The sequence below is a fragment of the Pararge aegeria genome, chromosome 5 (assembly GCF_905163445.1).
Source record: "Pararge aegeria chromosome 5, ilParAegt1.1, whole genome shotgun sequence".
Lineage (NCBI taxonomy): Eukaryota > Metazoa > Arthropoda > Insecta > Lepidoptera > Nymphalidae > Pararge > Pararge aegeria.
Window position 1 is genome coordinate 13,688,557 of NC_053184.1, and position 18,277 is coordinate 13,706,833.

Sequence of the window (18,277 nt, forward strand, 5' to 3'; positions counted from 1 at the left end):
TTTGATTATTTGGACAAATACGTAATTGGTTGATAATTGCGTAATTGGTGGATAAATACTTTAAAATTGCAAATAAGTAAATGAATAACAAATTGCAACTAAGTAATAAAACTTAAATCAGATTCGATGATTGACAGATGTAATCGATGTTAAGGTGTAAGCTCTTTAGCGGAATATTAAACTTTGAATACCTACATTGCGTGTTCAATGTAATCATAACTTATTTTTTATTAAACACGTGAATTATGTTACACATTTACCATTCCCGATTTATGAACGAATTTGACTGGGCAAGTAAATATGGTTGAGGCGCCCGGCCCCCGTTTCGTGTACTTATTACGTCTATCACTATTAAAAATAATATAACAATATTCCCGCCAGGTCCGCCTCTGCTCTTCCCGGCTTTTGTGTATTTCTTTCTTTAAAGTTTTAGATATTAAGGTAACATTGAATTTTTGCCTTTGTAACGATATCAAAGTGTCTCGAAAAACCTTTGATCAAAGGGTACAAACGGAAACCGGAAGGGATCCTTCGCAAATTTAAACGGAAAAAGAAACGAGATTTCTTATAACTGGTAAAACGTACAAGCTTTGTGAACATAATACAAATAATGGAGACCCAAATTAGTACCTACCACGACGGTATATCGTAATTAGGGCAACTTCGTTAGAATTTGATGATTTTTAAATGAACACTTTAATAGGCATGATGACAGTAACAAAGAATCGTTAAAATATTGTATTAATCTAATTATTATATGAAAAACGTATTTTTATTTCGGTATAAATATTCGAAATGAGATTGGTATTAATTTTCAATAAATAAAACTGCAAAATCTAGCGATCCGACATGATACTTGAAACGCCGAATTTAAAATTATGGCGTCACGTCAATATAAACATAACTTTGTACTGCTTGAACTTCGAAAATCACTCATCTTCATCATATCAAGCTCTTATTTGCCTGTGACGTCTAAAAATATTACTGGTTTTAGCGGTGAAAGAAAACGTCTTGAGAGAACCTGCTAGGCTGAGATTTCTCCATAATGTTCTCAAAGGCTTCTAAGGTCCACCAATTCGCAATTGGCTAGCTTAGACTGCGGCGCAAACCCTGCTCATTTTGGAAGGAAATGCTACGCTATTCAGAGTTTAGAGATTGCAGGCGCGTAGTTTAAAAAAAAACAACGATATAAGATGTTTTCCTCATATCTCTAGTCTTGATTGAAACCAGCGAAGTTTGTGAGCAGATATCTACCAAACGACGAGAGACGTAGTATACCTATCTTTATATCTTGCGGATGCAAGAGCTATACATAAAAATAATGAAAAACAACGAAATAATGAAGAAACACGTACATTCCTCAGTTTCCATGCGGTGCTTGACGAGAAATCTTTTTTTTGGATCCAGTGTGATTGGAAGTGTGTGTAGGAAGGAAAGACACGGGGGGCATTGGTTCAGTCAATCACGTAGTAAAAATAAAACTAGGTATAAAGCGTATCACGTTACAGTATTATGTAATTCCTACTTCCTAGTTGTTCTGGTAGTGATCATCTTCGAATTAAACGCAAAATACACAACACTTCAGCTTTATTATATTAGTACAGACCTATAGACGTCTTCATAAGCATTGATGGTCAACAATAAGGGTTTATTCATTCAATATATTTACTAGCTGACCCGTGCAACTTCGTTGCACCAAATCGGTTATTACCGGAAAACACAAATAAAATTACATTTTCTAAAAATGAATCCTAGCTAGATCGATTTATCGCCCCCGAAACCCCCTGTATACTTTTGTTTTTTTTTTGTTTTTAAAATATCTTTATTAATTAAATAATTGTATTACAGTTCATATCCTAGTGACTAGCCTAGGTTAAACAAATAAATAATATATTTCTTACAGTTTAGCAGGTTACAACACCTTTTTAAAACTTTACAGCATATAAACTAAACATATTTAACAACTTATTGAGCCACATAACAGATGATGATAACTTGTTTTACGTAGAACTTAGTACAGACGTACGTTTATTAACAAAATTAATCTTATATTTATAATTTAAGAGGGTAGAACTCGGAACTTTGCAACAGTTACGTACAAAGCATTCACTCAGTCGTCGAGGTAGTAGTGATGTGGTAGTCGGTACCTATTGTACTTATCGATATATGATAAGTTTTTATACTGGCTTTTGCCAATTGCGGACACAAGCGAATTTTTATGTTTTTTATTACAAACTATATAGAACTTTTTAGATTGCCCCAGTATGAAAACTTTCAGCTTTCCCCCTGTATACTAAATTTCATGAAAATTGTTGGGAGTCGATTCCGAGATTCCAATTATATATAAGTATACAAGAATTACTCGTTAAAAGATATAAGATTTATCTATGGAGGGTAGAGGTAAGGAGGATCATCTGTGTATATGAAAAAGTGTCGTCAAAATGTATTAAATTAGGATGGCGCCACATTTGCATCAAGGTAACTCTTAAAAGAAGCGCCAAATATAAATATTGTTAGAGTAGGCTTGAAAAATAAACAAGGAAGTAAGGTTATATTTACCACAATATTTTGTACAACGTAAGTTGTTGAAATTCTCAATAATTAACTACTTTAGTCGATAATGACATTAATTTTTTTAACTCGGCATACTTCATTTACGATTGATTCATACCATACCCTGTGCATCCACCAGCGCGGATTTTTGAACTGTTATTTAGCGCATACAACTGGACACTTTTTCAACTTTTCTCCCATATAAGATGACTCTCCTTACCTCTACCCTCCATAGATTTATCGAATATTCTTACACGTCTCTACCCTCGCCTGTACATATTACTGCTATAAAAACTACGTCTTATGTCTACTCTGGTCTTTGGTAGATACTTAAATCGTAATACCATTCGAACTTAATTAGGCTACGAGTAATATACGTGAGATTGAAAACTATAGCGGACGGTCTGATTTTTTTTGAAATAAAAATCCTCCATACAGTTTTGTGTACATTTATTATTACTTTGTAAAATATCGTGTAGGCTTGCTCGCTTAGTGCGGTAGTGCTTCACTTAGCGTAGATACCAATAGTATTTCGGGCTCGATACATTAGGTAGGTACTTATTATTGGACGATATCGTAATCAATAAATGGAAGATATTACAGACGGAACGTATTTTCGATAGACATCTATCGCCTGTTGGAAGTAGTTCGTCCTCCATGGAAGGCGCAATGAGTTTTCTTGGTGCGTCTTTGGCGAATGTCGGGACATTTGATATATTGCCCCCTATAAACCCCCAGAGGTAGTCCGCCTCAACAGGACGCCGCTGGCTGGGCTGCGGATGAGTGCGAAAGCGCTCCCTTGACCCAGCCAGATGACGAGTTGGTACATCGTGGTGTTAGTCGGTGAGAATCTGACTTTACTAGGTACTGTACTTATTATTCAGCGTGCAGAAGTCCATGACGATTCTTCACGTAAAAAAAAAGGTTAAACGTATTTAAAAGTGCAAAAAAAGCCTATAGTGTGATAGCTTATATATTATGTTTTTTATCTTTATTCTTTCCCGTAGGGAAAAGGCAAAGGTATATCACTGTACAGCCATGTTTTTAGTTTTTAATATTTATATCTTATTTTATTGTACCATACAATAATATACCCTATTATGGTATTGGAAAATAATTTGATCAATGTGAAAGAGTGCTAATAGGGTTGTCACTCCAAGCGAAGGTGTCGTTGGCGAAAGCGTAAATCAGCCAGTAGAAGAGATTGAGCAGCGCGAACGACGCCGGGAACAGTACGCGGGCTGCTTTATCTATGTGCGACACGCTGTTGATATGGCCGCGGTTACCTGAAAATTATCCACATCTTAACATAGTATTAAAAAATATCGCCACCCCTGTTTGTACGCTTAAATATTTTAAACTACGGAACAGATTTCAGCAAGAATGATTCAAGAAGAAAGTTTGTACTTGCATAGTTTGCATATTTTAGCAATTAAAACTCGCAACCATGTGAAGCCGGGGCGTTTCGCTAGCTTAAAAATTGTCCCTACGCTGTCTACGCCTCTACAAGTTAATTTATCGGTAGGTACTTTCAAAATTCAAAATCAATTTATTTCAAGTAGGCCTACTTTATAAGCACTTTTGAAACGTCAAGTATGTATGTTTGTAGTGACTCTACCACCGGTTCGGAAAGCAGATTCTACCGAGAAGAGCCGGCAAGAAACTTAGTAGTTGCTCTTTTCCAACATCAACATTTACGGCTGCTCAACCTTTTCTTCAAAGGGATTTTTAGAGAAACAAAGAAATTTGTCTTATTTAGTAGGTTAACAGTAAAGTTAAAACAATGTTGTTCCATGTGATTTTTGTTTGACAGGAGCTGAATCGTTTAAGGTGACCCAACCTTTATTGTCATTGTAGTGGCTCAGAAATGGAATCGAATTTGGTGAATACTTACTACATACTAACACCCAGGCACTAGATACCTAGGTTTCTTAATACAAAATACCACCCTTCTATAAACTCACCAGCCTCCCTTTGCCTCTGTCGCCTGTACTGGTCGTCCCCAGCGAGGCAGTACAGCAGCTGTCTCCACCGGGGCACCCTCACTTCGGTCTGCGTCGTCCTCTCCATTGTAAGGCGAACGGCAGTGTGTTCCGTGGGCGGATTTGGCAGTTCGGTGGATTCCTGCTCATCAGACGTTGCAGGGAAGTTCTGGAAGTTGGTATGGTATAGCATAATAATATATATCTGATTTTGTAAAATAATTACCAAATCTTAAATCAGGTCAATTTACTCGAAACAGGTCTAAAAATGCCGTCCTTTTTAAGTACTATGTTTTTGTGCAAAAACGACAGCGCTATGAAGTTGTGAAGGTAGGTTCATCAGAATTGGCACCGATGATTTAGATAGGTACGAACTTCTCCAAAAGCTGACCATGTTTTATCGTGAAATGTATCTATATATATATATATATATATATAGATTTATCGTACCACGATATATAGTTTTATCGTGAAATGTATCTAATTCACGATAAATCTATATATCGTGGCAGGCAATATATGTAAAGATTGTGTGAATAAGTGCGTGTATAAGGAATTGATAGTGAGATGACGGGATAAAAAAATGCGTGGGATGTACTTCCAACCCCACATTTAAGAAGGAAAGAAGATTCTTGATAGCGGCTCGTGCATTGCTAGTATCAAATACTTACAAAATTAGCACTAGATCTAGTAGAACTGCGTCGTCTCACAGCCAGCTGTCGAGCTGCGAAGGCGTCCCCGCCTACTTCTTCAATCAGGTCCTCCCACTCGGAGTCGTCTATAACAATTTCACCCGATCCAACCTATTTATAGCAAAAAATCAAACATCAGATTTATATATTATATCTTTACTATGTGTATCATCCACTGTCCGTTTCACCGATAGCTTCTTACGCTTAGGTTGCCTGTACAAGATCACTTTAAGTGATAAGGCCGCCTTTGCATCCTAACGCTATGTACTATTTTCTTTGTTTTTTTTGTACTGTTTCTTTGCGTTTTGATGCAATAAAGTTTGTGTAAAAAAAGCGGATTAATTTGACAGCGTCGACCTTACACCAACTCCCGGAATTTAAAGGTTTAAGACGGGTATAAATCAATCATACAAAGTACTTTATTTTATATGGTTAAATTGACGACTGACTGAATAAGCTGTATTAATTATATTAGCGAATCACGATTTCTAAGTACAACAAATATAACAAAATAATAATATGACGGAATATTGTAGGCGAGCGTTATATTATGATTTTTTTATATAGATACCCTATATAAGTAGTAAGCGTTTAGATAAATATAATAAGTAGATAAGTTCTACACAAAGTCATACAAAAATTTAATATTAACCATATTAGATTTGTACCTCGCGTAAAAATGCATCAAGTGTTGAAGTTCAAAATTCAGAATTAAATAAATAACTTTGGGGTAGGTTTCAAACTATTAGGTTGAAAAAGGTCGGAAAACAAAACTAAATTATTTGCGGAAATCGATCCTAAAATCATAATAAAAATGAATTGATCGTAGATGTACTCCAACTCATTCGTTCTTGACTTATTTTTCCTACTCTTTAATTAAAAAGTATATATTTTTTTTAGTAGCAGTGGACTCCATATAAAAAAACTTATTTTTATTTTTGCTCTGTGGCCAACGTTTTTTCGTCTACGTTTAATGAAAAAGTCCCATACACAATTTTTCTCTAAACTATTATTATATATCCTTTATTGGTGTCGACTAATAAAAATCTTGCATGATAAAAATGAAAGTTTATAACGAGACAAACCTTTGTGAAATAATGCACTCCAGCAAACTCGAGTAACGTCGCTATGCAGTAGAAGAAGCTCATTAGCAGGAACCAATCCAGAGCGGTAGCGTATCGGACCTTGGGCAGGTCCGTGCGGGAGTCCAAACTGATAGTAGAAAGCGTCAGGACCGTTGTGATTCCGAGACCCACCCGGTCAGAAGTCGCCTATAGTAAAAATAATAGTTTAAAAAAAACTAAAAACCACTTTTTTAATAGAAAACCGAACTAAAAAATTGAAAATAAATTTTAATAAATTTAAATTAAGAATAGTGTTAAAAATTTCGATAAATATAAATTAAATAATAGTGTGAATAAAAAAAAAAATATTGTAAAAAAAGCCAGATGTGAGTAGAGTGATTATTATTAAAAAGTAATAGCTAACGCTCTCTACCATCCAGTAGCCTAATGTTTTCTATGGAATTTGTTAGGTACGCGAACGCTATCTGTCGGTAACGCCATAGGTTTTTTACATTGTTGGTAACGCCATAGGTTTTTTACATAAGGGTCTAGATGGCGCTGTAGTAATTAGTAAAAAATCTTATTTTTTATATTGAAAATTGGAATAATCTTTTAAGATTAGTGTATTGTCAATCTACAAAGATAAGTCTCTCGATAAGTCTACAAAGTTTGAAATAAATCTGACCGTTAAAAGTAGGGCAAAATCGAGCTCAAAGGAGTCGGTTACAAACATACGTACAAACATACATACAGGTGAAGCTAATAAAAGCGTGTTAAAAAGTGGCTACAAGCAAAAGTAGTGTAATTGCTTTGACTTATTTTCATGCAGTAGGAGAGCTTTTTGTAACAGCCCTTTCGGAGAAGTACCTAATATTGCCATGCTTATTTTTGCCGCCATTGCTGCGTTCCGGTCTGAAGGGCGCGTAATTATGGGCGCATGAGGCTTAACATCTATGCCTCAGGTTGATAGGCGATGGATTGCTATTTACCATCAGGTGAGCCATTTGCTTGTTCCATCAAGTATTATACTTTAAAAAAACTTTTACGTTAAAGAAGTTTTTCAAATCTCCTTTAACCTCCTTAAATCCATTTTCCCGAGGGCCCGTTTACCTTCATAAAAACAGGTTCGGAAAGTCTCTTTATTAAATTATTATTTATACTTTGGTAAGTCCTCAATATAAATGAAAAGTTTCCGTCGAAATCGGTTCAGTCCATGGTAAAACATATTCTAGATTCTGTAGGTACAAATTGCAAAAATTCCATTCTTCCGAGGTGCCTAGAAAGTAGGTTCGGAATTTAATTACGGAAAGATATAGAGAGTAAGAATAAGTACCTCTCGATGTATCCAAAAAGAGACCCACGACAGCACAACAATGAGAATGCAGGGCACGTACACTTGAATAAGGAAATATCCCGTGTGTCGTTGGAGATTGAACGACACTTGCAGCACTGAGAAATCACCTGCGTTAGACATGCAAATACTAGTCATGACTTATTATATCTGTCTGTATCACGCTAATTAGGTACACAACACGGGATCTTATTGGCCTTGAGACCTGCAGTTTGGCTCTCGAAGACGTTCGCGATCAACTAATCAAAATATATCATCATTAATAATAATTTAGTGTCTCACTGTACAGGCCTCGCCTCTCATAATATAGGAGAGGAGTTTTGAAGCAAATATTACCTAAGATGTAATTTTTTTATTTTATCAGAAAGGACATTTAAAAAATAATACCATGTAAGTATTGAAGCGAGACCCTCATCATTCTCGATTAATCATGTCAACCACTAGTCCATGGAGCCAAATAGTCAGCCCGGCTACATTCGATCGCACGTTCTGTACCTATTTAAGTGTTGACAAAGGTGGAAAAGAACAAACATACTGACACAGAATTTAGGAGGTTTCGGCCGTGGCTAGTAACCCACTCTACTGAGAAAGACGTGCGGCCAAGCGATCGTCGTTTCGGTACGATGCTGCGTAGAAACCGGATAGGGGTATGAATTAAAACCAAAGGGTCTTAAGTCTCACACAACACAAAAAAAAAGATATCTTACGCGTAAAAATAAAATAAAGAACAAAATGAATTCTATTGTAAACAATATTTTATCTAAAGGATTTGTCCGGGTTAGAATTGGTATTACCTCATTCCGAGTGTAGGTACGGAACACAAATTAAACGGTAAGCGGATAACGCTCGGTGGCCACGGCCGCGATTAGTGGGGATGAAAGCTTCCACGAGAGGTGGATCGAGTGCCTTTCGTCCCTGCCTACGATATTGATGGCGTCAGCAAATTTCTTCAACCCAGATATATATTTTAAAACCTCTTTCAGAATATCTTCAAACATGTTTATGGGCACTTTTTAATTAAAAGTGTCGTAGTGTAGGTAGAGGTATAAATTGACAAGCTCCCTGGCGCATTGGGGGGTTCAATTCCTGGTAGGGGCATTTTGGGACTATAGGCCAACTAAAATTTGAATAAAAAAACGGATTATCAGCACAGCTGTGCACAGGCCGCCATCCCGATATAGGAGACATATAGACAGGGATATATAGCTTAGACCCACCACGCTACTCCAAGTGGGGTTGAACCTAGTAGAAAGATATTAATAAGCTGGGGATTTCAACACAAATTAATATCCTATAACCTATTTTATAAATCGGATATCTAATTGAGCTGTGATTTAACGCGTTCAAACTTTCATAAAGACTCTTATATAATATTAATATTAAGAGACTAGATATGTTCTAGGAGTTATGAATAACCTGGTTTAATAGATACGTAGTACTTACAAATAAGTCGCATGAGTACACATAGTCTTTTGTTTGTACGGAACTGAAAGGAGTTATTGGACGAGATATAAAAGAGCTTCCTTCGGGCGTTGCCGAAGCATTGTCTGCATTGATCGCTCAGTTAATATACTTAAGCAAATATCATACCGGAAATATTTTTTTTTTTGGTAGTATGTCGTAGGTTTTTGGGACAGAGCCTGTCCCAAAACATAGCTAAAAACATTTCCGTCTAATTTACCTTTTAAACAAAAAAAATCAAAATCCTTTCGGGAAACATGAGGCAACAGCCAGACACACAACGTACACAGACATGTTAAACGTTATAATAATACCAACCCCGTCGTTTTTGCGCCGGGGGTTGAAAACAAAGATTCAGATTTACTGTCAAAATTATTACGGCCATAGTCGGGTCGACATAAATTAGCACAGCCGAGCGTTAGTAATCGAATATAAGTGGATGAATGTTCTATAAAACGGCTGCACTGCCTAAACAATTGTTTGATCCGCAAAACCCGTCAAAATGGAACGTGTACAAAAAGTATTTCTTAATCGAATGTACCGATCAGCATTTGGGTGTACCTATGGCACCCTGGTAATAGCCTAGGAGGAACCAGGTTGATTCCCGGCACGCACTTCTAACTTTTGGAGTTATGTGCGATTTAATGAATCGAATATTACTTGCTTTAACGTTGAAGGAATACATAGTTGGGAAACCTGCCTGCCCGAGAGTTCTTCATAATGTTCTCAAAGGCGTGTTAACTCTATCAATCCGAACTTGGCCAGCGTGGCTGGCAAACCGGCCTACACCCCAGTACTTCTGAGTGGAGATCCGTGTCATATAGTTGGCCGAAAATGGGTTGATACTAATGATGTTGACACTGGTAATTAAATAATGTCTATTTAAAATTATTGATTTAATAATAAAGTACAACTTACCTTCTCGTCTAGTAAAAGTGAAATTTCTGTATGGGAAGCTGATCAGATCGAATTGTGACAGAGTCATGCCCGGTACGAAGTTCACGCTCTGGGAATTTTGCCACTGGTAAACTAACTGTTGATTCGAGTAGGCATCTGTATAAAAAATCAATAAGTATTATAATATATTATTGGGGTTCGAAGTATAATTCACTGAAGGAAAATATGTGTAGGTATATATAAAAAACTAAGACTAGCGAAAAGTTACAGTCCACTGCTATACTAAAGGCCTCTGCCAACGGAAGATTTTGTTAGATGGCAGTAGTACCACAGAGCCTGCTCTCCGTTATACCTATTCCCTAAAGACTACACTAAAATTTATGTATTAGCTGATGCAATACATCTGGGCCTAAGGAGTTCCTTATTAGAAATGCTACGAACCCCTTTGCCAAAAAAAAAATGATATTATATGTTTAAAACAATACATCCTTATAGGACTATCTCCTAGGTACCTCAAAACTGTAAAAGTTTATATTCTAAACTTTAATTCGTAAACTAAATAATACCACTTTTAAAAAATCTACTTTTGCTTTTCGCCCCAGTGCTAGGTTATCCGGCAGTCTCCCAAAGCAATACATCGATTTGTTTTCCGATAAAAATATTAGTTTACAGGCATTTAGGGGTTTTGTGAGCGATTGCACGCGCTCTGATAACTTCGTACGGCCGCCAGTTTCCTAATCCGAGTTTGAATACTCACAGCTGCCGAGGATAAGCGGGCAAGATTGTCGATCCATCGGGAAATTCCGGAGCTCCATAGGACATTTCGCCTTGATAGTCAGCCTGCGGTAAAGTTGAACTTAATGTATATGTTATCAGTAAAGTTTTGAAGTAAGATAGGGAACTGATTTTATAGAGATTCCTTCATTCCTAGTAGATATTTTGCGCCACGGCCTTGATTTCTATTTTAAAATTTGGAAGCTTCAAAAGTGTAAGCCAAGTGGTGAGCGCTGTAATCTTATAAGTGGGAGGTCCTGGGCTCGATTCTCCGCACGGGCAATTTGGGAATTTCATCATCATCATCCGTAGCCCACTAACGTCCCACTACTGACCAAAAGCCCCCCCTATCTCGTATGTGAGACGGTGTCAGTTCAATTAGTAACTTGTAATTTCTTAATTGTCCCTGGTCTTGTCTGGTGGAAGGCTTCGACTGTGGCTGGTAACCACCCTATGAATATTGATATGCCGCCAAAAAATATAGTGTTCCGGTGTGATGCCGCGTAGCAATCGATGACGGGTGTGAGTTTAGATAAAAACCATACCCCTTAGGTTAGTAGGTTAACACATTATCATCTTAGAGTGCACCATCACTTAACACCTGGTGCGATTGTAGTCAAGGGCTAACTTGTACCTAATAGAGTGAACACGAAACAAGTGAGTTTTAAAATATAGAAGGAAATACCAGCATACAAAACTTTTATACATTGGTAAAACAGCAAACATGCTGAGATATTTTTTTGAGAAAGTACCTATTTGAAAGTTAGGTCCTTTTAAGTTTTTTCCTTGAATGTGCGTTGAAAAAGTCCTGAAATATATGTGCATTGATCGTTAAGAGGCCACGTCTGTGACAAATATAGCAAACTAAACATGGTCAAGCAATTTCTCAAAGGAAATAGGTACAATAGTATAGGAAATAGGTTGGCTATACTGAGCAAACCATGGAAAAGAAAGTGAGGATCACTTGTGATTGCATTTTTCATTATCTTAGACCAAAAAAATATATACTTGATGTAACTGACACAATGTTTGCGCATTTTAAACTCTTAAATAATTTGATATATTTTTGCCGACGACGACGTAACGAGAGCGTAGTATTTTTCACGATGTCAATTAAAATGAAAGTTCTATTTTTCAGCGACTATAACATTAATTATATTTTCTCCTTTATCATTTTTATAAGTCTTCACTCTTCACGTTTCGTCCGATATAAAATTTAGGTAGGCATCAGTTATGGACTTTTTATTACTTGTCAAGTGTTTTCTTCTTCATTTTAGATTGAAAGTATGTATTTTGGTGAAATTGGAACGACCGCTAGATGCACTTATTTTGATTCTAATAGGTACCTACGTAATTGGGATAGTGAGTATTCTTATTCATTGTAAGTATTGTAATTCATTGTAAGAACAATAGATAAAAAAGACTATCTCAAATATATTGAAATGAAAAATAGCACAACTAAGACGGCAAACATTTGAGTTAAATAAGTATGACCATTTTGACTCCAACTATTCGGACCAGCGTTACGATAGTAACATATGAATTTAATGATTAGGACGATGGGCCGTCTAGTTACAATCCTGGCAAACCGTAGGTACTATATATAAGAGTTTTACATAGTCATCATCATATCAACCCATTACCGGCCCACTACAGGGCACGATAAATGGTCTCCCCCAAATAGAGAAGGGTTTAGGCTGTAGTCCATCACACTGGCCCATGGCCCAGTGTGGATTATTGGACTCCACACGCCTTTGAGAACATTATAGAGAATTCTTAGGCATCATCAGGTTTCCTCACGATTTTTTCCTTCACCGTTGAAGCAAGTGATATTTTAATTGCTTAAGAGATATACGTATACATATATACTAAGGGCACCCGAGCAAAGCAGAATTAAAATTTATATAATTACCTCATAGAATAAAGAATGTCGCCGTGCTGACTGATTCTCAACAACTTATTGGGCACAGTGATTGTGTGGACATACGAATGTTTCCCGTTGTAGAAGTAAGTGTCCGGCCGCCATATTCTTTCCAGCATTTTGATCGAGAGCGACAAGGACCTTATCGGGCCGAGGAAAGAGAGACGCGTGTCTCGCCAGTATTGTCGGAAGTAGCAATCCATCGAATAATCCTGCAATGAAAAGTTATGAAGGCCGGTTGCGGTAAGCCGCAGTTGCAATCGCAATAGCAATACTTATTTATAACAAGCCGCAAACTAAACGCACACTGCATATAGAAACCATGCGTTGACCCGCTAAAGGGCTGTCCTTCCTTTTTTATCTTCCGTTCCGAGGATAAACGCAGTACGTTTACTTCATTTACGAGTAGTTAGAGAAGGATAGATTAAATTTCTTATTCAGTACAGTTGTTAATAGTAAGTAAGCAGGTAACAAACATCTGATGCAACTAATTATTATATTTTAGAAAGCATTAACTACTTATTGCATAATAATGTTAGGTATCTTTGAATAATGATTGAAATCCGCTACGTTCCAACTAGTACAATATAGAAAACCATCATTAAGCTCTTTTAAATGCGGCAACTACAAAACGGAAAAAATATTTCCTCGTAAATTGGGCAAGTTTTTTTATATAGTCTAATAGTTGTTATGAATATATCATTGAAGAGGCATGATGAGTGTCACAAAAAATCGATAAAATATTGTATAAATGTAATGAAATAATATTCTGTATTAATGAATAAAGGTTTTTTATTTATATTCTTAGTCAGACTGGTATTTATTTTCAATAAATAAAACTGCAATATGTAGCGATCCGCAATTGCAGGTGAAACTATTTTGTGATAACAAACTATCAGTTGCTCAGTTTTGTGTTATGATCTATAAATCTTTTGTTATGGAACAAGGACTTTGAATATAGCTCTAATTTGCCTATGACGCGGACATCAGGAGTGCGGCCATGATACGCAGAGCGTTTTCGCGGGAAATATTTATTTTAAATATTATTACTATTGTAAGTAGCTACATTAAATATCTCCAAACACCAAAAAAATTTTCAAAATTTAGTCATCATGCCTTTATTGGGCGAAGTTTACTACTAGCAAATTTTAAACGTATGCTTGCGATTTTCAGTTGTAGCGCAGCAGAGACCGATAATTAATCTAAAGATATTATATTGTTTTATATTCTAATTAACTGAGGAAAATGTGCTCGACGATACAGGCGCACTGCCTTTGCTGACCCTAATAGTTACGTAATATCAGTATATTTCAAGTATTCATGAATATTATTCATAAAAATATTCATCAGTCACCTTAGTACTCATAACACAAGCTACGGTTACTTTAGGTCTAGACAGCGATGTGTGTATTTTCGTAGTATATTTATTAATAAAAAAATCTACTTGCAGCTACTTTAAAATAAAAGTTGCTAATACGATTTAAATGATTTGACTTGTTTGGAACCCGTAGCTATTCTAATTGAAATCTTAAATAAGTAAATACAAATATTGCAGCTTTTAATATTTACCATATCTAATTCAGAGACTGGTCCCATACTTCGTATCAATATATTCGTTTGGACGACAGTAGGATAGCCTGTTAACAAAACAAATAGGGTCGTGTTTCTTTAAGAGTGCTAGAACTTATCCATTTCCCTCTTTAATTACTTAACGCAATAAATTTGCGAGTAGCAATGTTTACGTACCTTTTCCGTGAGTGGGTAGTTGGGAATTTTCATAATTCTTCAATAGATTTTCGAGAACCAACGTGATATTTTTCGATACGGCGTCGTTAATGCTTCTCTTTTGATTTAATTTCCACTCGTTGGATTCGATATCCTCATAGGTATCGTTGACAAAGCTCGAGAGTAGTGCGTCAGATCTTTCATCCCAGTATTCAACGTCTCTTGACAGATTTTTAGCGGTTGTAGATAAAATCTTTGGAGTGGCTCTTCCCGCAACGCTTTCATGGGACTTGAAGGATGTCAGCGTTATTGGGAATGTTCCATTTTTGGTCGTCAAGTAGATTGCTCCTTTAGCGTCCACGATTAGACAGCTGTATCAAAAAGATTGTATAAAATAGGTAAGTATAATGAAGGAAAAAAAAGGTGTTTTGAAATTTAACAATAATGAATGAGTAAAGGATTTATTAATGTTATTAATAAAACAAAATAATTATTTGTAAGAGAAAAATTTAAAGTTAGTAGTAGTTCTTAAACTAAAAGCTAAGTGAAAAAATTACTCAATTTTTATTTACACATTTAACTTAATATTTTGATAATTTCAACTAAGTAGGTTAAGTGAATCAAATTCCTGTTTCGGTAAAAATAAGGCTCTATAATTAAAAGTTTGCCCTTGACTGGATCTCACCTGATGGTAAGTGATGATGCAAGGTAAGATGGTAACCGGCTGGCCTGCTAGTGGTACTAGCCGCGGCCTAAGAGAAAATTCAGAAATTATGAATTACCCAATTGCCCCTGCCGGGAATCGAACCCGGACCTCCTATTTATCCACAGCCTCATTTCACCACACCGCAGAGCTTACCACTGCGCCAGCGAGGTAAGCAACGTTTTTTGGCAAAATCTGCTTACAGATTGGTAACTTTTGATTAATGATGACTAAAGAGATTCCGTCATAGTAGGTACCTTAACCAAAAATAAAAAGGCATTATGCCTGCCTTTTTTTTTGTAAGTGTCAAAGGAACACTTTAAAAAAAGGCATGTAAAATACCCGTTTGCGTAAATATGCAATTCCGTAACAACTATGGAAAACGCACTGGTACCCTTTTTTGTTTTGGATTATGTAAAACAGGGTCACGTCTGATTGCATTTCTATGTGTTCGGGTATTTTATAAAAGGTATTTTTTATAAAATACTTGACTAGATACAAACAAAGAATACAACAAATATCGCATCGTTAGTTAATTCGTATGCAGAAAGTTAACCCAGAATTTTTTGAATATTTTTTAGACGGTCCTTTATGTATTCAATATTCTTAAGCCGTGTTCGCATCAAATGTTTGCTGTTCGCTGAAGAGTTCTGTCCATTTGAAACATTTGCATCAGATCTACACGAAATATGAGCAAAATTATACAGAAACATAACCTATCACATACAAAAATAATGATCTATATCGTTTACATTTCACGGAGTTCTAGTATAAAATCGTCAAACACTTTCACTCCGTCTCCCGAAGTAACTGTGATGTATTTCAAGATAAAAAGTGTCCTATGTCCTATCTCAAAATGTGGACTCAAGTTACAAAGTTACATTTGAATTATTTCAGTAGTAGCCAGGACGCTGACAGGCAGACAATAATAAAAAACATATACAGTGCACTCCAAAAAATTTTCAAAATATCTTTAATATACTGAATTCCATAGCATTCTTTGTACTTACAGTTTTATTACAAGTATAGATTAAGCGCCAACGACAGGGCATGGAAGCAGAATGAGAATGGTTTAGGCCGTAGTCCATCGGGGTCAAACCTGGTGCCCCAGTCGGAACTATCACCACTTTTTATATTTGTTCATATTTTCTTTATTTCTTTAATGTAACAATTATTTATGAGCATTGCCTTTTTAAAGTTTTACGAAAATATATATTGTTTCGGTAAGCTGAATGATTTTATAATTTGGTAGGTAGCTTTTGAAAGTAACGTCCCGAGTGCACCTGTCAGAATCAGTACCCATTGAACAAGTATGGAAGCTACCGGGTAGTTACGCTATTTCCCACTTAAACTTCGACAGAGCTCTACTGTTTTAATAAAGTTGTTAGTTCCCCAGTTTTCCACTTCCTAGAAAAATTGAAAACTTGATTTCTCTCTCTCAAAAAAGCTTAAAAAAGTATGTATAACTGAAGCACTTTTTGGTCTTTGTGTATGACTTATCAGGTACTAGACAGCCACCGGTGATAGCCCAGTGTTTAGGACTTGGGCTCCGCTTTCGAAGTCCGAGTTCAAATCCCAGCACGCATCTTTAACTTTGCTAAATTATGTGCCCAGCACACATCTATAACTTTGCTAAGTTATGTGCGTTTCAAGCAATTAAATATCACATGCTCCAACGATGAAGGAAAAAATCGTGAGGAAACCTTCGTGTCTCTGGTTGAGAGTTTTTCATAATGTTCTCAAAGGCGTGCGTAGTCAACCAAGCCACACTGGGACAGCATGGTGGAATACAGTCTAAACCCTTCTCAATGTGAGACGAGACCTGTGCCCTGTAGTGGGCTAGCACCTAATGAGTTGTTATGATAAATTAGTAGTCCTACAGCTAGAAGTACCTAACTGGCTGTTTTCCGCGAAGTCCTTTAGGTCGGTTTCTATTAAAAAAATCCCTCAGGAACCGCTTGTTTGTGATACGTTTGTCAAAATGAAATGTCCCAGTGAAAAATTTCGTCGAGATCGGTGCATAGTTAAGCCGAAAATAGATAGCAAACAAATAAATAAACATACATCACTAAAAGTACACGAGACTATAAAACGCGTATAAATCTGTGAGCAGAGTTGGTAACTGATAAAGTTATCACTGAGGATTAAGGATGTAATTGAATTACCTTATCAAGTTGAATCTTCATGAAGTTAATCATGGAGTTGCTGATCGAATGTAAACTTATGCAAAAGTAGATCTCGCTTTATCAATCGAAAAGCAAACGAGCAATCAGTTCAATTCATCCCAGAAGTCGCTGTCGATGATATGATAATACAGTTGCATCTAAATATTGACCCACTTTTTAAAAAAAATTATAGAGAGGCGTGAAACTGTCATTTGTTCTATAATGATATCATAAACGCTGGCAGGCAGGCAACGGGCTACGTTTGTACCCCTCTAAGTTTTCTAAGGTACTTCTATTCAAAATGATTTTATTCTTTAAAATTAAGATTTAATGTTTCTGATTTTTATTTATGTATTTTACACTAATTATTATTACCGCAATTGTATTATTGTATTGTATTAAAATTGCATGTTTTTAAATTGATTCTGTGTTAATTGTAACCAATTTCTTGTAATATTTGCACGCCAGCTAATGGCAATACACTGTGACTTCGCAATTGATATTGAAATGACCTCTATGTAAAAGTGTGTACTATGCAAATAAAGATCTATCTATCTATTTAAGAAAAGGAAGATTATGTTTCCACATCCATTGCCCGGAAATGTCAGCTGCAACAGTTTGTTTTAATGTTTGAACAGGTACCTATATCGATAGAAGAGCGACCGAACTTGCGCGCTTGCAGTTTAATTTTACAGCTCCGGCTGCACTACTCTGTAATAAATCCTGCCGCGGCAACAAGATTCAAAATGCCATTTTTTAAAGACCTATGCGAACATATATCATCGAACAAACTGTAAAGTAATCAATAAAATAAAGTATCATCAATAAATTTTGAATTTTTTGCTTACTATTTTTGACTTGCTACTTTACAGCCTAGACCACATTTTTGATTTTACTATCATAACTAGATAAATTATCACGACCCCCTTAGACTCAGTAATTTTAAGGCGATCGCCTTGTTTTATATGCACTTAATATTATGACGTCAA

At 36.1% G+C, this 18,277-nt stretch overlaps 1 protein-coding gene across 1 annotated transcript in view; it reads right to left on the reverse strand.

Annotated features, from left to right (window-relative positions):
- Positions 1 to 3,675: 3,675 nt before the first annotated feature.
- The window catches only part of LOC120623812 (gamma-aminobutyric acid receptor alpha-like), a 37,438-nt gene continuing 22,836 nt past the window's right edge, over positions 3,676 to 18,277 (reverse strand). Inside the window, exons 2-11 of the mRNA XM_039890069.1 lie at positions 14,442 to 14,791; positions 14,265 to 14,332; positions 12,687 to 12,907; positions 10,758 to 10,840; positions 10,022 to 10,156; positions 7,625 to 7,752; positions 6,313 to 6,498; positions 5,207 to 5,338; positions 4,518 to 4,704; positions 3,676 to 3,839 (exon numbers count right to left, since the gene is read on the reverse strand). Of these exons, the coding sequence (XP_039746003.1) occupies positions 3,676 to 3,839; positions 4,518 to 4,704; positions 5,207 to 5,338; positions 6,313 to 6,498; positions 7,625 to 7,752; positions 10,022 to 10,156; positions 10,758 to 10,840; positions 12,687 to 12,907; positions 14,265 to 14,332; positions 14,442 to 14,791 (1,654 nt within the window). The remainder of the gene's footprint in view (positions 3,840 to 4,517; positions 4,705 to 5,206; positions 5,339 to 6,312; positions 6,499 to 7,624; positions 7,753 to 10,021; positions 10,157 to 10,757; positions 10,841 to 12,686; positions 12,908 to 14,264; positions 14,333 to 14,441; positions 14,792 to 18,277) is intronic.